A 23,283-nucleotide genomic window follows, 5' to 3' on the forward strand; every position below is an offset into this window, starting at 1 on the left:
GTCTCCGACCACGATGAAACTTGGAAAACACATTGAGGTACACGTAAGAAAGATGTCGGCATCAATTTTGCGTGCCAACATTCATTAGCGCGTTAACTCACGTGCCTAAAATTTGTGACATTTCAAGTTCCGCGTGAACAGAGATGATCACCTGCTGGCCAATGCTAAGCCGGTACACTGCCTGCCTCATGCCACACCTTTGCACCTCCACCCCTGCCCCCTCCTTCTGGTTCGCCATGGCACTTTTCCTTTCTAAACGCACCTGCCCGTCTGCTTAGCTGTCGAATAGGACCAATGCTACACTTTGCGTACTTTATCAGCCTTCCTCATAGTACTCCTTTGTGATTCCCACATTGTATTTGTCAGTTTAATTTTTCTGAAAGTTTTATGAAAACGTTTGCAACGAATCCTTAACCCATTTATGCCCAGCGGGTCGTTTGCGACCCACCCGAAAGAAAAAATTCTGCCGAGCGTATTTTTTGTTGTTTCGCGTTGACAGCGCATTCAGTGTGTGTAGTAAGATTGCCCGCACTGCCGTGTCTTGGTTGGAGCAGCTTTCCCGCCACAACGCAGATGCTGCGCGGCAGCTAGTTCAGTCATGGTGGAACCTGCATCGCGCTCTCGCCGTTATTGGTAAGTAGAGTGGTTAAAAAATTTAAAATGTAGTGTTCAGTGTGTTGATGTTGTTCGGGGATATCTGACGCATCTTTAGATGCCTTTACTATTTCAATATGTCAATTCGTTCTAACAATACACCACGAATAACATAGTGTGGGTCGCAAACGACCCGCTGGGCACAAACCACAGAACAATAGTACTTTAGCGCATTTTGCATTTAGATGGTTACAACACAAGGGATTGGCGGAAAATGTTCTAAATTAGTGTTTTTGAAACAATATCAACTATTTGGAACACATTTAAGTCGTCCATTCATTAACTAATTAGCAAATTACAGTTTTTAAATATTTATTTTGTCTTTTTCAGGTGAAAAAATTTAACTACTGCTGAAATTCTGTCAGAGCTTGAGATATTGACTGCCAGCGATATTCCTGGAACATTAGTGGATGTTTTTATCACTCCACTGGATGATAAGCCTATTCGGGCGACGAAGATGATTGCTACAATCTAGACAAAATGAGTGGGTCACAACTAGGGACTGAAGCACAAGACTATTTATCAAGGTGCAAAAGCTAACGAAAAATGCTCTAAAGATGTTGACTTAGGGGAAATCGTTGTTTTGAAATTCTGCAATGTTTTATTTAAGTTTTACCCCAGTGTATGCTTCTCTTTTTTACTGCGATAATTTTTTTACTTGCCCAAAGTTGTTGTCGGAGTTAAAAAAGAGGAATGCGATGCACTGGCACGGTTCGGGCTAACCGGATGGAGGCTGCCCATTGCCAGACAAGAAGACGATGAATAAGAAAGAAAGGGGATACTTTGAAAGTGCAGTTGACAACGAAGACAAAATAGTGGCTGTGACATGGAAAGACAACAACGTTGTGAACATCCTGTCAAACGAGCATGGCGTAGAACCTGTTGAAGAAGCTGGGCGGTACTCATTTGCACAGAAAAAAAACCTGTGAAGATACCTCAGCCACATTTTGTTTCTAAGTACAACAAGAACATGGGAGGAGTAGAATAAACAGACAATGTATCTACTTTCCGCATCAGCATAAGAGGCAAAATATGGTATATGCCAATTCTGTGCTCTGGCTTCTAGACATTGTGATGAGCAATGCTTGGATTTTGTCGAAATCTCACGGCATGAAGCTTGACGCCTTAGAGTTCCGACGATTCATTGTGACCAGCTTGTTAGAGAAGTATGGAACCCCTCCTCGCAATGTTAACACGAGTGCACCAGTGACTGAAGCCATGCAGGAAAGCCACGGTAATCATCTTCTGGTGGACAATCAGCCCAGGCGAATTTGTCGCGTCTGCAAGAGTAAAACTGTCCCAGCATACCAAAGATGTGCTGTTGCCTTACACCATTATTGTTTTGGAGAATTCCACAAGAAGTAAAGTGCACTGTGTATATGAGAACGTGTTTTTAGCTTCGTAGCTTAAAATTTTGACTGATTTAGGTTTTTTTTATGCAAGACAAAATGTTTTATAATAATGATCCCAAAGCCTGTTGTGCCATTTCAGTACTGAGTATTCAAAGGAATGTGTAAGACTGACTAGGAAACTCGACTGATAGTCTATTTTATATTATTAATGTTAATGTTATATTTTGATAGGGTCAGTCAGGGTAAATATGAGACATTTTTTACAACTTTGTTCATAAATTACAAACTACAACAGTGACAGTTATAAAAAAAAATCATAATAAGTTGTGACTGGTGTTACAAAAAACACTGGAAACAACAGATTACTATATATTCATTAACTTTTGAAAAATAAATATAAATGTGTGTCTCATTTTTAACCTGCAAAAGGGGGAATTATGAGACAACCCAGGGGAAAAGTGAGACAGTATTGTAGCAGACTGTAAAATCATGTTGGAGAGTTAATAGGGTAATTGTAAGACAGCTTAGGGTCAAAGGAAGACAGGAAAAAATCTGGGTGTAATAGTTTGCAACACTTTCCTCAGTTTTATTATAGGAACAAAATGGCCATGTTCTGATACCACGAAATTTAGGCTTGAGATGCATTTTTAAACTCATTCCTGACAAAAATTACTTAGTATAGACTGTTGACATTATCCCATCTAATTAAATGGTACCTGAGCTTTATGCTTGAATTTATGTTACATTTTAATTATACTAAATAAATACATAGTGCCCATTGTAATCAGAATGGTGAAAAAATGAGACATCACTTGGTTTAAACTGGCTTAAAAGAAATTGTAGGAGTTCTAGGTTTTTTTTTTCAAAAACATCAACTGTTCCTGGGAATGCAAATGTAATGCCTCTACCTTTCCCTGGTATTATTGGAACAGGAAATTTCCCTAGTAATTTTGACTTTTCCACAACAGATACATCGTTTTCATTAAGCCTTAACACAGTTTTGTTATTGTCTACACAATTGAGACACATGATTTGCATGTCTCCACCTTCCAGAACTTTCTGAACAGTGGCAACATATTTATATTGAAAAGAATGCCGCTTTCCAGAACTTTCAAAAAGTACAAGTACAAAGTCACCTGGATTTACTTCATCTGCCATGGTCATTTCCACAGCATCTGTGTCAAGCAGATCAACTTCATCAAGACTCTCACCGCTAACTTGCCAATCTTCATCTTCGCTTGTAGCTGAATCAGAAGAATGAACTTTTTTTTTTTTTTTTTTTTTTTTGCCAGTTGCTTTACGTCGCACCGACGCAGATTGGTCTTATGGCGATGATGGGACAGGAAAGGGGTAGGGGTGGGAAGGAAGTAGCCATGGCCTTAATTAAGGTACAGCCCCAGCATTTGCCTGGTGTGAAAATGGGAAACCACGGAAAACCATTTTCAGGGTTGCCGACAGTGGGGTTCGAACCTACTATCTCCCAAATACTGGATACTGGCCGCACTTAAGCGACTGCAGCTATCGAGCTCAGTTAATGAACTTCTGCTCTTGTCTTAGATGGAGGTTTTACTACTGGAACTGTTGCCTTTTGAATACCTGTACCCTTTCTATCCTTCTTATGAAGAGATTTCTGCTTTTCCCTCACAAGCTGGGAATACTCGTCAGATGTTATCACCTTTGCTGTTGGGTCCACTCTTCTTCGCTTCATCATGGTTTTGTCAGTGTGTTTGATTTTTGAAAGTAGGATATTCTCAAAAGAATTTTCAGGAAGTATATCAGGAAAGGAGTCTGTATGAATGACAAACATAAGTATATAGGTACAGAAACAAGTGTACCAACTGTCTCATATTTCCCCTAAAAGTGTCTCACTTTTACCCTAATGATGTCTCATATTTCCCCCCCTTTTTTTTAAATGAATTTTCTTCTCAAATCAAAAACTTAAAATTGTGTTTTCAAGCTGAAAAAGAAGATTCTCCCTTACACTACCAAATAAAACCAGAAACACTTTCCTGGATATTTGGGTTGAGCCAGAGTAACAAAATACAAAGTGCAATGCATGAAAGTTTTTTGGTTAGAAAAAACACCACTCAGGAAAAACTTGTGTACTGCTAGATATATAGTTCGGACACTTTCCAATTATTTTACCATAATGGATAAAAGACTAATATATAATGTCATTCATGCAAAGTGTTGAGATTATTAATCAGAGCAGAAAAAATTGAGTGTCTCATTTTTTCCCTTTTTTTTGTCTGTCTCATAATTACCCTGACTGACCCTACTCTTTACATTTGTAGGAGAGATTCCTTCTTACGGCATTTAGTGAAGAGCAACTTCTTATTAGCATTTTCTATGTGCTTTATAATACTTACCTGTGTAGTAGATATGTCATTTTCATTTTTCACTAATAGTGAGTCATAAAATACACCAGTTGTTCTGCTTTTATCATTAAAAATTTACCATGATGAACCCAAACATGAAAACAGTCAAAGCCCATGTTGGAGATATGCCCCTGGGGTCCATGCCCAGTGGGTCGTTTACGACCCATGCTATAATTTTTAAACAACAACAACAAATGTTTTTAAAACAATTTTCGGGGCATTTTTGGACATAAATAAAATCATTTCAGAAGTCAGAACCATAAAATTCGAAAAAAAAATTCTTGGGCATAAATGGGTTAAACGTATATCGCTGAGCGTGTCAAAAATTATTTTCTATCTTCAAGCAAATCACGGAAGTCATGGTGAAGAAGGTCCGCTGGACTTTTGGGAACTGCAGCTTTATGATGCGATTGAGGGCAAGTGTTAAGCAGTCAACTGTTTTCAAATAGGTTTTGACGCTCACGGGGTGATGTCACAACTGCGTGACATAGGCCGTAATAACGTAGATAGAAGCGTGGTCTTTTGCGCTGCATGCAAAATTTTAGGTATCACTGTATCACAATGAAATTGAAATAAGAAATAAAATGGTTTAACCTATTCAATACAATTAAATAAGAAATGTAGTGTTACATTCTTATTTGATTAAAAACGGTACCGGTTTCGACCACCAATCTGGGTCATCATCAGCTGATTAAAAATACAAAAACAATGCATAGGAAAACAAGAAATTAAAGGATAAGTCTTTCAAAAGCAGCTGAAGAGGCAATATAAGAAAATAAGGATTAGCACTGTGCGATTTTAAATCATATCTTAAGAAACAAAAAGAGAGATCAAGTAAACACCAGATTTGTGAAGGATGAAGGTGGCATAATTTTAACAAAGCCAGAAGAAATAAGAAATAGATGGAGAGAGTATTTTCAGAAGCTGCTGAACACAAGAACAGATGACAGTCATTCAATGGACGACCAGGAAAGGCAATTAGTTGATGAAGAAATGGATAAAGAAATTACAATGAATGAAATTGAAATGGCAGTAAGAAAGATGAAGAATGGAAAAACTGCTGGAATAGATGAAATTTCAGTGGAGATGATAAAGGCAGCTGGAGCTGTAGGCCTGCAGTGGACATATCGGGTTCTCAGGAATGTCTGGGAGAATAAGGAGGTCCCTGAGGATTGGCAAAAAGGAATAATCATCCCAATTTTCAAGAAAGGTGATAAGAAAGTTTTGAAGAACTACAGGGGAATTACTCTAATATCCCATGTTGCTAAGATAATGGAAAGGATACTGGAAAGTAGAATAAGGTTGAGGGTTGAGAATCGGATACAGGAAAATCAGTTTGGTTTCAGAAGTGGAAGGTCAACAATAGAGCCCATTTTCATTATGAGACAACTAATGGAAAAGCATTAGGAGTACGGGAATGATATGGTGATGACATTAATTGACATTGAAAAGGCATATGACTGTGTCCCCAGGATGAAAGTTTGGGACAGTCTGGTGCAAAAAGAAATTGGACAGGAATTAATAAAAATGATCATGGCATTGCATACTGAAACAGGAACGCCCGTACTTCAGTTTATCGGAGAGCATGAGAAACGACAAGGCGTGTACGGCCCATGCTAAGAGAGTGAGAGAGAAGGGTAGTGAAAAAAATTTTTATGATTAAGTGGATCCTTCAGTTTATTCAATAGATATGCAAATAATTATGTCACCTTTTACAGCTGAATCGTGGGGTTGTCCTTGTAGGCGTGGAGGGGACGTCGTCCTGCGGCGTCTGCGTCGTCTTGCGGTCGGCGTCGGTGTTTTCTCTGTATTAATGTTGATGGCGACTCGAACCTGAGGCAGGAACGGGGAAATGTGGAGCTTCCGCATCGGACGTCGTGGGACTCTGGTGTGACACCTCTCTAAGGCGAAGCACACCAAAATAGTTCCCACAGTCAATGATGTTGAACGCACTTTAGCAGCAAGGATAAAGTCAGAGTCACAGTTCCATGAGAATAAGATGGAAGGAATTATCGTATTTGGAATAATAAACAAACGAAAGCAATCTAGGACCTTCCGAGGTGCAGTGATTAAGCACTTCACAAAGAAAATTAAATTCACCGGGTACAGTCTCTGCACTGTACACCATGAGCACAATCTTCACACACTTGTTGAAATAAACGACAGTCCAAGTTCTGTTACGTCGTAATTTTCAGAAGATTATCACTGGCACAGTTTATTACGAACACAGTTCAACGGATAGACACAGTCTTTAAATGAAATGAAGGTCGGCACAGTTTTATTACGAACACAGTTCCGAAAAATGGATAAACACAGTCTTTAAATGAAATGAAGGTCGGCACAGTTTTATTATGAACACAGTTCAATGGATAGACACAGTCTTTAAATGAAATGCAGGCTGGCACAGTTTATGTTAGAAACGTTATCGCTGTTTTCACACAGTCTTTAAATGAAATCAAGGTTGGCACAGTTTATGCTAGAAACACAGTCTTTAAATGAAATCAAGGTTGGCACAGTTTATGCTAGAAACATTCATAGTCCACAAACGAAATATAATCGCCCAGTCGTACAGACTGATAAAAACGAAATTACGTTTTTGTTCATGCACAAAGTTCAAGCCCACGAAGAAGGCTTCCAACACTAACGTTTCCGAACTCAAGTACACAGCCGGACCGAGTGACGAATTATATCGCGACGTGCTTACTTGCACACACACACACACACACACTGAACTCACGGCTTACTGCCGACTCCTCTCACTCTCTCTGCCTACGGCACACTGCAGCTGCACACTGCCCAGACTGCACACTCTCTGCTTTACCCCAGGCTGGCGATTCGCTTATATTGCCGAAGGTCGGTGGGCGTGGCTACACCTGTGGGCCCCAAGAAAATTTTATATCTTGGCCATCTTTACACTGATTGACATGAAATTTCGGCTAGCAGCGTTCAATATTCCTGCCTGCAAGGTGACGTTATTGAAATATTGATATCACATTTCGTTCATGCTGCAATGCTATGGAACACGAAAGAACCTTCTGCGTGACGTTGCTTGACCTTGGCCGGTGTTCTGGAACAGCGCGAGCTTGCTTGCAGTTCCCACAATGCCTGTGCGCTCGGCGCAAGTTTTAAATGCTTACGGCCGGGTGTTAGCGAGTTCCTCTTAATAAATGAATGAAACGTGAATGCTCGTAGGGCGTTCCCGTTTCAATACGGAATGTTGTAGTTGCATGCAAACACAAGTTGGCAGGACAAGTTGGTTCAAAATAACTAGTGGGCTGAGACAGGGAAGTGTTCTATCACCAATCCTGTTTACAATAGTAATGGATGACATCATGAGAACAGCAAAAGCAGCATATGGAGGAAGAGAAATGAACATGATGTTATTTGCAGATGATATTGTCATTTGGGGAGAAGACGACAGGAAGGTTCAAGAACAGTTGAATGTGGTGAATGGGAAGATCGAAGAATGTGGATTGAAAATAAGTGTAGAAAAGAGTAAAACTCTTGTTATGACTAGAGGGGAGAAAGAAGGGAAAGATCAGATTAGACTTGCAGACAAGCCCCTGGAAGTAGTGGAAACGTTTAAATACCTGGGGAGTGAATTAATGGAGAATGCTCGACTGGATCCTGAGATTAGTAAAAGGATTCAAGCTGGAAGTTGCTTCTGTCATAATGTAAGAAACATGTTATGGGACAAAGATGTGCCAACGGAAGCAAAGGATACTATGTACAAGATGTATTATGTACCCATAACAACTTATGGAGCAGAAACTTGGACAATGACAAAGAAGGATGAGAGTCGAATACAGGCAGCCGAAATGAAGTTCTTGAGGAGTATTATACAGAAGAGCAGACGAGACAAAATAAGGAATGAGAAAATCTGGGAAGAAAATGGAGTGGAAAAAATGAATGATAGAATAGGGAAGAGCCGACTAAGATGGTTTGGGCACATAAAGCGAATGAGCGACGAAAGAATGCCAAAAAAGGTGATGGAAATGCAAATCCAAGGAAGGAGAGGCCGCAGACGACTATGATTGAGATGGAAGGATACCATCCAACGCAGCATTATAGAAAGAAACCTGGACTGGGACACAGTGGTGGAAAGACCTAAGAATGTGGAGAGGAACCATATTTGCCCCCACCCGGCTACAGCTGGATAAAGGGAAATGATGATGATGATGATGAAAATCCAGAAAAGTTGAAGATCAGTCACTTATATGAAGCACGGCGCAAGCCCTTGAAGAGTAGCACAACACACGCAATGTCCGGCACTGTGCCTCAAAATGTTTACGAGTAGAGGTGAACGGTTCAGACAACCAGTCTGCATACACTGTCTGGCGCGAAGTCACAACACAATTTAATAAATATGAAGTTCCAGAAATGTGTAGAAGTCGACGACAAGTCGTTAAATTGAAGTGACTTGCTAGCTCCTGAAGATCAGCGCAACACAGACCTACTCAATGTCCGGCACTGTGCTTTTAAATGCCGACGAAACTCTGTGAATAGCTTAGTGATAAAGGCTGTTAATGCTTCAGTCGCGAAAATATATATAATACAATTTAATATAATTGATGTATGTATCAATGTTAATAGGATCTTGTAGATTCTTAAAAGATGCGGAACAGTTGACGTAAAAAACAATTGTGAAGAGAAAAATGGTAAAAAGCGCAATATTGGAAACAAATGAAAAACACATGTGCATAGCATGTTATTTCTTGAAGATAAGCATTTGGGTTGTATTTGAGGTAGCTTAATAACAAGCTATGCATATGCGTTTTTCATTTGCATTGTTTTTGTATTTTTAATCGGCTGATGATGACCCAGATTGGTGGTCGAAACTGGTACAGTTTTTAATCAAATAAGACTGTAACACTACATTTCTTATTTAATTGTATTGAATAGGTTGAACCATTTTATTTCTTATTTCAATTTAATTGTCTGATATGTTGATATTGATAACTCATTTGTTTCAGTATAAAACATTTGTATTTTCTGTTGTTTCTGTCAATAAATATACATAGAACAACATGTATTTTAATTTTTATTTTATTTTTCAGAGCTATTTTTCAGACATAAAAAAGAAGGTCTGAACCTGTAACCAGGTTTTGATATCCCGAGGTACCTAATCTCATTACATTCATCGAGATCCTCTAACGATGGCACTCTTAGTCCTTTTTAAAGTTGTTTCTGCAACGGTCACAAATTTTAGCAATATTTGACATTCCAGGAAATAGTGTAGGCCAGTGGTATTTAAACTTTTTGGTTAGTGTACCCCCAAAATCCAACCGTTTTCCTTCGTACCCCTGAAGAACGAGTATATTGAGATTATACCAGAAATACCAAATGATTGCTGGTGGATGCCAAATAATAATAGTAATAATTGTTCTGGGGTATCTTTGGAACGCAGAGAGGTGAAAGAAGGTGCGGGCTTGAATGGGTCTAACTACAATATCAAGAATTGAATTAAAATTTTAACGAAGGTTGTATTTCTTTCAACGTAAAAAACAAACTTAACAAATTTCCACTAGGTGAAATCGCAATGAAAAATCAGATACAATGCCAATCTTGAAACGAAATTTGGAAAAATCCAAGATTCAGAACTTTAACAATTTTGGGCTTCAAGCCCCTAGTTTTACAATTTCTGAGCTACCAGCTCAAGTTTACCATTCAAAATGAGGAATAATTTAGTCAAGGGCAGAAATCCCGTAATTCAAGAACACTTGCTCCCTAAATTACAATATCTAGCCTTCCAGAGGCACTCTTCACTATTACAAAACTTTGAAAAGAGCTAACAGGCTCTCAGTTTCTTCCAGCCTACTCAAGGCAACACCAAAATCTTACAACCTCTGGCCTCTCAAGGCACGACTTACAAACTGACATAGTTTTACACAGGGGTATCTAGTACCCAACCTACAGGGCCTTTGCAAAAAAAAAAGAACAGGTTAAATAAACGGCCTTAACACAAACTGAATGGAAGCGTACACTGCGCTCCCAGATAATGAAAAATTAAAAACCTATAGGGCTCTCGCCCGATGAAACTGGGGCTAGACCCAAACTACTGAGGTGGCTCGCATGGAAATAACTTAAATAGATTACAGGAACGAAAGGTTGCGAAAAGGGGAGCTCGAGAGGGTAACTCGCTCTCTATCCCCAATTTACAGTTAAAGAATTTATGAAATTTTACATGAAAAGGAAGAAATCTCTATTAAAATGGTTACATAGTTAAAAATTTGGACCTTCCCCTCGGATAAGCATGTGGAAACAGTAAGAAAGATTGAATTTATGTGGCCATTACCTGGAGGATGTTCTGCCGGATGAAAAAAGAGGCGCCTGCCTCCTGCCTTAACACACACACACACTCAGAAAGATGGCGATCAATAGAGAAGGAAACTTGAAAGGCCACAACTTATATACCCCCAGGGAAGGTTCGAGAGAATTCAGGACCTATCCGGACACATCCTCTCAATTTTTATTGGCTAATTTAAAGTGAACAAGAAATGCGGGATTGGTTGGAAATTAATTACAAAAATCTAGGATTCTCTCAAAAAACTTCAGTGTGTGCGACAGGAGGCAAATTGGATGGTAATTTGCACATTCTGCTGGATCACATTTTTGCTTAAAGATAGTCACAGTGATGCTAGTAGCCCAATCACTGGGAACAGAACCAGAGTTAACTATGGCATTGAAAAAGTTGGTTAGCCAGGTGATCTTTTAATTCCTGTAATTTCCAGAAGTCTGCCAGAAGATCATCGGGTCCCGACGATTTTTGGTTCTTCATACTCCTGATGGCGTTGGTGACTTCCTCTGGTGTGATGTGTGAGATAGGATCTGCTGTCAGATCACTTTCTGGAATAGGAGGATGTGGGAACTCACTTCAAAGTGTTGTTGCCAACGTTTAAGGATGTCCTGTCTGTCTTGTAATCGCTGACCAGCTTTGCCCTTTTCGCACACAGAGTGTTCAATATCCTGCACAGACTTGGTTCTAGCTTTGGCCAGAAGGAAGATAGTTTTCTCTCCTTCCTTTAAATTCAGTGTTGCATAGAGGTCATTATAGTGACGGTGCCTAGCTTCAGCGACAGCTTTCTTAGCCTCACGTTTGGCTATGGCATATCTTTCCCTGTTCTCTGAAGTCCTTTGTGAAACCCTGTTTCTGTACGCCTTCTTTTCATGCACCTTTTCTTGGACTTGGGCCGTCCATAACCATGTTTGCTTGTCAATACGGTGAGAACTAGGTTTTGTTGTACCCAAGGTTGTTGTGAAGGTTACAGTGACTGATTTCCAGAATGTGGTCCACGTGTTGTCAATTACATTCAGGTCGATGGGAGGAAAATTTACACTGTCCCTAGGGTCTCCTTTTGGTCTTTAAGCTCCCACCACTTGATCTTTTCGGGGACATTTATCTCTCCACGTCTATGATGTTTACAGATCCTTAAGTCTGCCATGAGCAGAGGGGTTACACAGTCAGATGGTATGACCTTCACATCTAATACTAGTCTGAGATCACAGCGTCGAAGAAGGATAAAGTTAATTTGGCTGCTATAGTCACCACTAGTGTAGGTGATGAGGTGGTTGATGCGCTTTTTAAAAAAATGTGTTAACAATAATAAAGTCATTTGCCTCGACAAAATCCAAAATTAGAGTAGGCCCTACCATCATCATTTTGGATACCGTAGCCATTACCATCATGGAAGCTATAACCATCCTTGGCGAGACTAACATGCCCATTAAGATCACCACAGAAAAGAAGAAACTCATCTTGAGGACATGCTAAAACATTTTCTTGGAGCTCCTGCCAAAACTTTTCTTTTCTAGGTCACCACAGCCAGATTGTGGGAGCCTGTTAACCCATCCCCAGGTGGCAAATAGGGGGCCTACAGAAATGTGGGCTGGTGAATATACCTCGGAAATGAACCCGCGGACTAACAGGCAGCCCTACTCCCGGAGGCTTTAAAATGCTGGGACACTCTCTCTCCAGGGTTCATAAATATGGAGAGCCCCAGCTCAGGATTATGCGTTAAGTCCACAACGGTAGCAATGGGGGAAAAGCTGGAATTCGGAACAGTGCGGCTGGTGGAAGTGGCATCCTAGTACCCAGGATTAGTAAGAGTAAAAGGTATTTGTTCACAACTATGGGCATATCAGAGTTAGCATCTGTTATCCATGTCAGTAGCAGCTACAAAAGGTGTCTGCTCTCCATGTTACGGGCGGTCTAAATTCCTGCTGGCAGTATCTCTAAAATGCCCAACGCCAAGCTGGTCGGTAACTCCATCACAATCCATGAATCAGGATTTTGAAAAACACATTCCATAATAAATCCCTAGTGGGTTGTATATCATATGAAAGCCCATGAAAACAGCTCTAAAATTAGGCCTTGTCAGGCTTTCTAACTCAATTACAAAAGCAAAAAGTGCAACTTTGAAAATAGATCTGTCACCCATTTTTTGGGTAATATAGGCAACTTTAAAGGTGTGTAAACTATACTGATGGCAGCATTCAGGGTACAGAATTTCATTATAATCTGAAAGGGTGAGGTGTTGACTTGACTGACCATACAATGTGGTGACACATTGTCTTAAATCTATGGACTGATGACTGAAACAGCAAAATTATGTTTTAATTTACTGGTAGGGAATATGATACAACTTTTCTTAAATTAGAATTACCTACATGACAACCAATATTAGGCTAAGCACAGACTTAAAAAGCTTGAGATAAGTTTTATCATCACACTGATAGTGAAACTTAGCATTTTTGCCTGCAAACTGGTAACTTATGCAGATTTTCTACAACTCTAACTACAATTAATAATTCATTCAAAATAAAGTGGCTTAAATAACTCTCCTTAAACTCATCATCCTTGAAACCTCGGTGTTGGAACAAAACGAATCATGCTTTTTTTTTTGCTAGGGGCTTTACGTCGCACCGACACACGAATCATGCACAATATACTTTACACGCAATGACAAAGAGAGTGTGCAGGCATTGGTAAATGCCACGACAAAGAAGGCTATATCGTCGTTGCCGGGACGAAACCTCCTATGTGATAATATTTTTTTAGATATACTGATCCGCAGCACATACATTATGAAGAGCGAGAATGCCTTGACCATATTCACACAATATTGCACCTTCGATGACAGAACCTTACCGGCCAAAGTTCTAAGCTAAAATATTTCACACGGGAGGTTTTGCAGTATTATCATCGACAGGGTACCAGGAACATTTCAGGGTATAACACTGCTGTGACTTTCCCCAACTGAGATACAATATGTGGATTCATGCGACGCAATACGAAGAATCTGGAAAAGCATAACGCCTAGGAAACAGCCTACAAAAGGCGATACCAATATTTTCCAAGAGTTAAGGGTAAATCACAATGAATGTCGTCTTAGAGGCAGCTGTCAATGTTCTGTTCCAGCTGTTCTGTTCGTGAAGTTGATTTGGGCTCGTTATTTCACCCAGACACAATACTGTATTATATTTGTACTAGTTCTACACACGCACACAATTTCAATAAAGTAGTACACCAATGCAGCTGACAATGTTTTCTGAGTACGAAGTACTTGAAGATTGAGGGAAGTAGACCATGCAGCAGACTCACAAAATGGGTTCAAAGCACTTGAAGTAGTTCAGGAAAAGACGTATCACCTAGACAATTGAGAGTGAGGAAATACGTATACAAGACTAGGAGATATAGGAAAAGCACAGGGACACAAGGTATACTAATCTTCACGCTAGAGTGGCCGTCTCAGCGACTTCTACAAAACATACACACCAGGCCAACATATAAGGGACAAGCAGGAGAGGGCAGGGGAACGACGGAGGGGTGGATATATGTGAGAGTGTAGGACTTTTGGACAGATGGAAAGAAATATCTGAGCAACGTATATGGGGAATGTAGAGAGGGCAAAGTGTCAGTGAAATCGTAAACAAAAGATGAAGAGGGGCGACAGTGTGTTGATATGAACATCAATGAAAATGTACACGCGATCGGTGGAGGTGGAGATGAGAATAAACGGTAGCTATGTGTCTTGGTTGAAGAGGAGGCGTTAGGGAGGGCGGGAGGCAAATGAGAATATGATGAAATATGTAAGTAGTGTCAATGTATTGTGGGAAAGTGGGGTTAGAGTTGTAAATTAGAGTGATCTAAGAACTGATTTAAGATACGTATGATTGTGGGAGAGGGCTTGTATACGAGACATGCAATTGACGAGGGGAGTGGATAATTGTATTGTATTAAGTTGGAGTACAGGCATCGGCGAGGAGAGTTGTACAATGAGCATTGAAAAAAGAGATGATTGATATCAGCATCTACAGATCCACAATGGCATAGGGGATGCGGTTGTAAGCGAAATCGAAATTTATAGAGAGGTGTAAGGGAATGATTAAAGCGAAGACGTATGATATTGATGATATGACGACGAGTGTAGGTGGCGTGTTGATACCAGAAAGTAGTAGGTAGTATGGGTTGGAGACTATGATAGAATTTGCCTTTCTGACATGCAGATGTTGTCCATGTGTTTTGCCATATTTGTCGTTGTTGTGATTTGAGGAGAGATATGAAGTCTGTGGCTGGAACAGAAAATGTAGCTGGGGTTGTAGATAAGAGGGAAGCCTCTTTCGCTAAGCGATCGGCTCGTTCATTGCCTGGTATGTTCTTATGTGCAGGTATCCAAATGAGGGTTATTTGGACACCTGATTGGTGTAAATTGAAGAGGATGTGTTTGACATTATAAACATACCAGTTCAGCGTAAACTTGTTAGATTTTAGTGTTTGGAGCACGGAGAGAGAGTCAGTGAATATATTAGCAGATTGTATGGATGAATGTTTGATGTACAGTAATGTTTGTCGTATGGCACAGCTGTCAATGTGACTCGAATTCTACTTTCTCCCGAGTTATATTTCATGTTGTCACTTCGGTTAACCTTTTTTTTTTTTTTTTTTTTTTCAGAGATTTCTCTCGATGACAAAATGAACCTAAGACTGCGACAGATTCTGGAACATCTCTGGTAATCCAAACTTTTGTGTGGTATTACGGTTCTAAAGCTAAGCATGCTGGATCACATTTCAGATGGTAATAATTTTGTTCTTCCTTAAAGTATGACGTCGACTCGTTTTCAGAATAGGAAAATAAAACTACCATACTTTTTCTTATCAAAAATCTTAAATTATCTAAGCAATAAAAAGAACGTCAAGAAATACTAATATTGATGTTTATTAAATGCACACTGCGATACAGCGTTTGCCCTTCGTTGTAATATTTAAAACAAGGGAGTAGTTCTAATGGACGTAAAATAAATCTAGTGATAATTTTCTTACCTTGCATGCGCTTATAATACTGTCAGTAGAAATTCAAAACAAACGTGCTAAGACAGCACCTGATAAAATGTTTAATATTTGGCTATCGATAAGTTTTCGTAAAAGTGGTGAATCGGTGAATGCTCAGAACGAGATTTTCAAACTCTCGATTGCGGAAACTCGACCAGCCAAAGATATTATCAGAAAGATCGAAAACTATCAATCACCGCTCTACATTCATGTGCTCTTCTGTAAATAAAATAAAATTTTTAAAAAGAGATGTAGACGGAAAGTACTTCTACATGTGTTTAACCGAATAAGGTACGCTTCGAGATATTCATGAAATTTATAGTATACATTCATATCAACAGTGTGTGCACCTATATGGACCAGCATGACTGTTAGCATCTTCCCTTTATATAGTGGTATGACTTCGAAACGATGGTTCCGTACTACTTATTCTCTTTGGTTCCGTAGTAACTCATTTGTTCTACTGCAACTGCACATTTTGGCAAAAGTTATGAGCAAGCAAGATGATGATTGTAGCAAGTTGAAATGAAATTTTGTCACGCCTAGAAGTGGAAGTTATTTGTTTTCAAGTCCAAAATTCATATTGTTTAGCACTGATTCGTAGTACTAGGGAAATTATAACATTTGCTTATTTTAACTCGTGTTTGTACAGAAATGCGATACTAGAGTTCTTGGACAAGTTATATGACTGTTGATCTGAACTGACGTTCTCGTGATACTCTTAGTACTGTAGGTGGGCAGAAAGTTCTGAATATGAGCGAGTCTGAAGAATTAAACTTCGCACCTGGACCTTTACCTGGGGTAACTTACCCAATTCAGGTTATGTATTGTGGTAACTGCTCGTTACCACTCGAATATTGTGAATTTTACCCAGAATATGATAAGTGTAAGGGTTGGCTGGAACGTAATATGCCAACAGAGTTTGAGAGAGTTATGAAGTTAGGAGACAAAGAAGAAAGTGGTGAAGAGGAAAAGAAACGACAGAAGAGGGGAGGTAAAGGGATAATGAAAGCAAAGAAGAAAGAAGACGTTCCGAAACAAGTCTGTGTCTCTCGTGCTCCGAGAGGAAAGAAGAAATCTGTTACTGTCGTTACAGGACTCAGTACATTTGATATTGACCTTAAGGTGGCAGCGAAATTTTTTGGGACAAAGTTTGCCTGTGGATCGTCGGTTACTGGAGACGATGAGATCGTTATCCAGGGTGACGTCAAGGATGAGCTTTTCGATATTATTCCTGAAAAATGGCCTGAAATCGATGAGGACTCTATTGAAGATTTAGGTGACCAGAAAAGATGAATATTTGGCATAGAGATACAGTTATTTTCCCGTCTTGTTAACTCGTGAACAAGCATGCACGTCTTGCTATAACATACTTGTAAATCATGGTTATAAGTTATTCAGTGTAATTTTCACTTGTGAATATTGTTGAATGCTATGTTTTGCCTTCTCTTTTGTTGTAAGGAAGCAAATAAATAACTTGGGCTTAGTAGGCTTTCATTTTGTTATTTGCAGGAGTACACAAGATTTGAAAACCGTTATTGACTTTATTTTCAAGACTACTTTACTCCCAGTTCTTACTACATAGGCAGGCGTAGGTGTATTGTACTTCGAACTTAAGAGATGATGTGCTTTAACTTTCAACTTGCTGTACTATTTTACGTGAAGGTTGCCCTTCCGTCAAACCACAAAGCCCAAGTTCGTTCGTGCGAAGAAACTAGTATTTTTGTTTGAAAATGACATATTGAATTGTTTTACGATTGTTAGGATTTATGCCTGTATTTATCATTTGAGATGTTACTGCACATTGAACCTCATAAAGGGTTTGAGGTTAAGGACCGCCATATTGGCTTTTGGAACTCGTCTCTTTAGTTGTATCAAATATTCGTACTTGGTTGTTGTTAGAGGTTAGAACGTCCTACGAATAGATGTAATCTAGGACATTTCGTTACAGTGTAGTCACCTGTAATTAACTATTCGTGAATTATAATTACTACCCGATATGTTTTATAACTTTAAAATTATTGGAAAAGTGGTTATATATAATTATATTAGAAGATATACTACTTTTAATGAGTATTGGAAAATACCATGGAAGAGGTACTAGTCATGTCTGAAAATTAGTATTATTTCACCGTTTATTTGTCTTTACATACATCGTTAGCGTTTTCATATGTAATATTAGAGGATTTCTTTTCTTTTTTATTTTTGTTGGAAGGAAAAATTTTGGGAGATACAGCATTGTTCAGCCTGGTCTTATTAAAAAAGAACCATCTTTTCCACAACACATTACAGTCCCTTCTTATTATACGACTACTCTTCCTGATCCTTCACCAGCTGAACCGGAAATTAAGACCAGTGAGCAAATAAACAAGATGAGGCGAAGTTGTATCCTGGCACGGCAGATCCTGGAATGTGTGAAGAGCTATGTTCAGGTGAGCGTAACCTGAATGGTTATCTAATGATAACAGTAAGAGGATTGAATTAGTATGAGAGTCATATAGAACAGCTAGAAGATAAACTATTAATCCGTCATATAGATTTTTTGTAGAGGTTGTGTTAACCCGCCATCGGTATCGTTGTTAGGTAGCCCCTAACAAAAACATTCCTTATTAAGAAAAGTTTTTTGGTTTGAATCATCGCGTAACGAAGGAAAACATGTGACTCATAAACTCATTTGAGAATACCTGGAGTTTGAAAAGTTTGAGTCTTTAACCAAAAAACTTTTCTTAATAAGGAATGTTTTTGTTAGGGGCTACCTAACAACGATACCGATGGCGGGTTAATATATTTCACTGTTGCCTGTCTCAACATATCAGTATTTTTCCTGGTTCCATTCAGGATTCATTCTGTGTCCTGCTTGTTTTGTGTAGATGGGGTATAAAACATTCACAGTATGCACTACATGTCTTAAAAGGGCAATCACCTGGAGATTTAGATTGAGCTCCTAGCAGTGTGTCATTGCTTCCATGTACTTGTGCAAAACTTGCCATTTTATTCTGTCTGACTTGATAAACACTTCTCTTCCAACCCTAGTGATAGACATAATAGTTTGTAACATCAGGGGAGTCTCTAATGCCTTCTATGGTCCTTCCCTTTTGCCGATATCTCTGTTCTTTCTTCTTTATTAGAGATAAGATGAATGATTATCATATGTGACGGAATTATAATCAGGAAAATAATCTACACGAGAACATCACAGTATAACTCTACTGTTTAAGAATTTCAGACATTTTATAAGTATTTAGATAATACTTTAACAGGACAACTATTTTTCACAACAAAACAATAATTATACAATATAAAATAATACATTTTCTTAAGACTGTGTGATGGAATTACTTTAATGTAGGCCTAATACTGCACTTTGAGCTACTCATGATTGTACTCAATTTGCTGTGAATATAAATAGGTTTTGAGAACTATTTGTATGATTTTATATACTGCAGTTCCTACTGTTTAGGATAGAATGAGTTGCCAGTCTTGAGTCATACCAATAAATAGAAAACAACAATGAATAATTCTTTGATGAAATTATCAGATGTCCCTGAGCTTAACAAATACTGAAACTATTTCAAATTTTACATAGCCTACATACATTATCATTATAGACTGTTATGCCTTTCAGCGTTCAGTCTGCAAGCCTCTGTGAATTTACTAAACGTCACCATAATCCTCGATTTGCAACTAGTGTTGTGGCCTCATTTAGTTCTATACCTCTTATCTTTAAATCGTAAGAAACCGAGTTTAACCATCGTCGTCTTGGTCTACCTCTACTTCTTTTACCCTCCATAGCAGAGTCCATTATTCTCCTAGGTAACCTATCCTCCTCCATTCGCCTCACATGACCCCACCACCGAAGCCGGTTTATGCGCACAGCTTCATCCGTCAAGTTCATTCCTAAGTTAGCCTTTATCTCCTCATTCTGAGTACCCTCCTGCCATTGTTCCCACCTGTTTGTCCCAGCAATCATTCTTGCTACTTTCATGTCTGTTACTTCTAACTTAGGAATAAGGTATCCTGAGTCCACTCAGCTTTCGTTCCCGTAAAGCAAAGTTGGTCTGAAAACAGACCGATGTAAAGATAGTTTCGTCTGGGAGCTGACTTCCTTCTTACAGAATACTGTTGATCGCAGCTGCGAGCTCGCTGCATTAGCTTTACGACACCTTGATTCAATCTCACTATATTACCATCCTGGGAGAACACACAACCTAAATACTTGAAATTATCGACCTGTTCTAGCTTTGTATCACCGATCTGACATTCAATTCTGTTGAATTTCTTACCTACTGACATCAATTTAGTGAGAGGCTAATTTTCATACCATACTCGTTGCACCTATTTTCTAGTTCCAAGATATTAGACTCTAGGCTTTCGGCATAATCTGCCATTAAGACCAAATCATCAGCATAGGCCAGACTGCTTACTACATTTCCACCTAACTGAATCCCTCCCTGCCATTTTATACCTTTCAGTAGATGATCCATGTAGACTACAAACAGCAAAGGTGAAAGATTACAGCCTTGTCTAACCCCTGTAAGTACCCTGAACCAAGAACTCATTCTACCATCAATTCTCACTGAAGCCCAATTGTCAACATAAATGCCTTTGATTGCTTTTAATAATCTGCCTTTAATTCCATAGTCCCCCAGTATGGCGAACATCTTTTCCCTCGGTACCCTGTCATATGCTTTCTCTAGATCTACAAAACATAAACACAACTGCCTATTCCTCTCGTAGCATTTTTCAATTACCTGGCGCATACTGAAAATCTGATCCTGACAGCCTCTCTGTGGTCTGAAACCACACTGGTTTTCATCCAACTTCCTCTCAATGACTGATTGCACCCTCCCTTCCAAGATGCCAGTGAATACTTTGCCTGGTATACTAATCAATGAGATACCTCGATAGTTGTTGCAATCCTTCCTGTTCCCTTGCTTATAAATAGGTGCAATTACTGCTTTTGCCCAATCTGAAGGTACTTTACCAACACTCCATGCTAATTTTACTACTCTATGAAGCCATTTCATCCCTGCCTTCCCACTATACTTCACCATTTCAGGTCTAATTTCATCTATTCCTGCTGCCTTGTGACAATGGAGTTTATTTACCATCCTTTCCACTTCCTCAAGCATAATTTCACGAACATCATTTTCCTCCTCCCCATGAGCTTGGCTGTTCCCAACACCACCAGGATGATTTCCTTTTATATTGAGAAGATGTTCAAAATATTCCCTCCACCTCTCCAGTGATTCCCTGGGATCTATTACGAGTTCACCTGAATTACTCAAAACACTGTTCATTTCCTTTTTCCCTCCGTTCCTAAGATTCTTTATTACTGTCCAGAAAGGTAGCCCTGCTGCTTGACCTAGCCTTTCCAGGTTGTTACCAAAATCTTCCCAGGACTTCTTTTTGGATTCAACAACTATTTGTTTCGCTCTGTTTCTTTCATCTACGTACAACTCCCTGTCTGCCTCGGCCCTTGTTTGGAGCCATTTCTGATAAGCCTTCTTACAAGCTGCTCTCACTTCATCATTGCACCAAGATGTTCACCTTTTCCCATCTTTACACACAGTTGTTCGTAGGCATTCCCTTGCTGTTTCTACTACAGCATCCCTGTATGCCACCATATATATATCTATCTATATCCTGAACCTGCTTACTGTCTACTGTTCGAAACTTCTCACTAATCATATCCATGTACTTCCGTCTAATGTTCTCGTCCTGGAGATTTTCTACCCTTATTTGTTTGCAGACAGATTTCACTTTCTCTACCCTAGGCCTAGAGATACTTAGTTCACTACAGATCAGATAGTGGTCTGTATCATCGAAAAATCCACGGAAAACTCGTACATTCCTAACAGATTTCCTGAATTCGAAGTCTGTTAAGATATAGTCTATTATGGATCTGGTACCCCTAGCCTCCCATGTGTAGCGGTGAATAGCCTTATGCTTGAAGAATGTATTCGTAACAGCTAAACCCATACTAGCACAGAAGTCCAGCAAACGCTTCCCATTCCCATTAGCTTCCGTATCTTCCCCACATTTACCAATCGCCCTTTCGTATCCTTCAGTTCTATTTCCAACTCTTGCATTGAAATCGCCCATTAGCACTATTCTATCATTGCTGTTGACCCTGACCACGATGTCACTCAATGCTTCATAAAAATTGTCAACTTCATCCTCATCCGCACCCTCACATGGTGAATACACGGACACAATTCTAGTCCTAATTCCTCCAAATGACAAATCTACCTATATCATTCGCTCATGTACGTGCCTAACGGAAATTATGTTCCGTGCAATGGTATTCCTGATAAGGAGCGCTACCCCAGACTCTGCCCTGCCCTTCCCTTTCTAACACCCGCCAAGTACACTTTATAATCTCCTATATCTTCCTCGTTATCTCCCCTTACCCGAATATCACTTACTCCTAGCACATCCAGATACATCCTCTTTGCTGACTCAGCCAGTTCTACTTTCTTTCTTCCATAAGCCCCATTAATATTGATAGCTCCCCATCGAATTCCATTTCGTTCGCCAAGTTGTTTCCAAGGAGTCCCTCGCCTGTCAAATGGGAGTGGGACTCCGTTACTCCCATAGGTCCGAGGCTTGCTTAAAATGTTCTGAGCTCGGTAGATTCATGAAGCAGGATGCTACCCTACTTGCACATAGTCCAAGTGAGGATCTCTCCTCTAACGGGTTATGGACCACCAGTGGATTGTATAGTCCTAGCCGCCTGAGCACAAGGAGGGCCAGGACTCAGAATATGACCGAGATGCCCACTCCCATTCCATAGCAACTGGTATCCCGACTCTCAGGACCACTTACTAGGCCACTCAGCCGTTGCCCGTGGTTCACGGACTAGGACGTGACTACAGTAACCCACAAAACATGAACCATACAATTTTACATCATATAAGATAATGCAATGACAAGGAAATTAAGAATAATAAAATAATATTGGTACTATAAGTATTTACATAAAGTTTTACATTATAAGTTAAAAACTTCATTTTCCCCGTATTGAACTGAGATTCACAATTAGAGTTAAGGAAGGTTCAACCTTTTCAATACAAAACGTGTTGTATAAGATGTTCACAACATATTATTTATATATTATTAGAACCGGTTTCGACGCTTATTGCGTCATCAGCTACAAAAATCACAAATGGGCAAACATAAAAATTGCATAAATTACTCTTGCATGGCTGAATACAAATGATGGACTGCTTTTCTCCTTAAAGGCTAGAAGAAAATGAGTAAAATATGATGATGTGATGTGACACATAAAAGCGTAGTAGTTTGATGGGTGAGTATTGTGCATAAAATTGGTCTGATGCTTTGAACATAAAAGTCTGAATGTGATAATAAAACGATGTAGTAAAGACAATGTAGTAAAATTGTCCACTCTTCTGTTGTTCGATTAAGACACAACTTGTCCACAACTCTTCTCACACTACACACACAGCACACTGAACAAGATTCACCACCCTTGTTGAGCTGAGACTAATTTGAAGATCAACCTTATTCAGTCGCTTAACATCAGGTGTCTCGGCCTTGGCAAAATCTT

General features: G+C 39.4%; 3 protein-coding genes across 3 annotated transcripts in view; 2 read left to right on the top strand and 1 right to left on the bottom strand.

Annotated features, from left to right (window-relative positions):
- Positions 1 to 15,854, bottom strand: part of LOC136874875 (CBP80/20-dependent translation initiation factor) — a 146,709-nt gene extending 130,855 nt beyond the window's left edge. The window contains exon 1 of the mRNA XM_067148572.2: positions 15,705 to 15,854. The gene's annotated coding sequence lies outside the window, so the exon portion shown is untranslated. The remainder of the gene's footprint in view (positions 1 to 15,704) is intronic.
- Positions 15,855 to 16,155: 301 nt separating this feature from the next.
- DENR (density-regulated protein) lies at positions 16,156 to 17,202 on the top strand. The gene has a single exon (XM_067147562.2). The coding sequence runs from the start codon at positions 16,467 to 16,469 to the stop codon at positions 17,007 to 17,009; it is 543 nt and encodes a 180-aa protein (XP_067003663.1). The 5' UTR covers positions 16,156 to 16,466; the 3' UTR covers positions 17,010 to 17,202.
- A 131-nt stretch (positions 17,203 to 17,333) lies between these two features.
- LOC136874051 (methionine aminopeptidase 1D, mitochondrial) overlaps positions 17,334 to 23,283 on the top strand; it is a 173,441-nt gene continuing 167,491 nt past the window's right edge. Inside the window, exons 1-2 of the mRNA XM_067147561.2 lie at positions 17,334 to 17,810; positions 17,929 to 18,145. Coding sequence (XP_067003662.1) covers positions 17,713 to 17,810; positions 17,929 to 18,145 — 315 coding nt within the window. The 5' untranslated portion in view covers positions 17,334 to 17,712. The remainder of the gene's footprint in view (positions 17,811 to 17,928; positions 18,146 to 23,283) is intronic.

This window comes from Anabrus simplex, chromosome 5 (assembly GCF_040414725.1).
Source record: "Anabrus simplex isolate iqAnaSimp1 chromosome 5, ASM4041472v1, whole genome shotgun sequence".
NCBI lineage: Eukaryota > Metazoa > Arthropoda > Insecta > Orthoptera > Tettigoniidae > Anabrus > Anabrus simplex.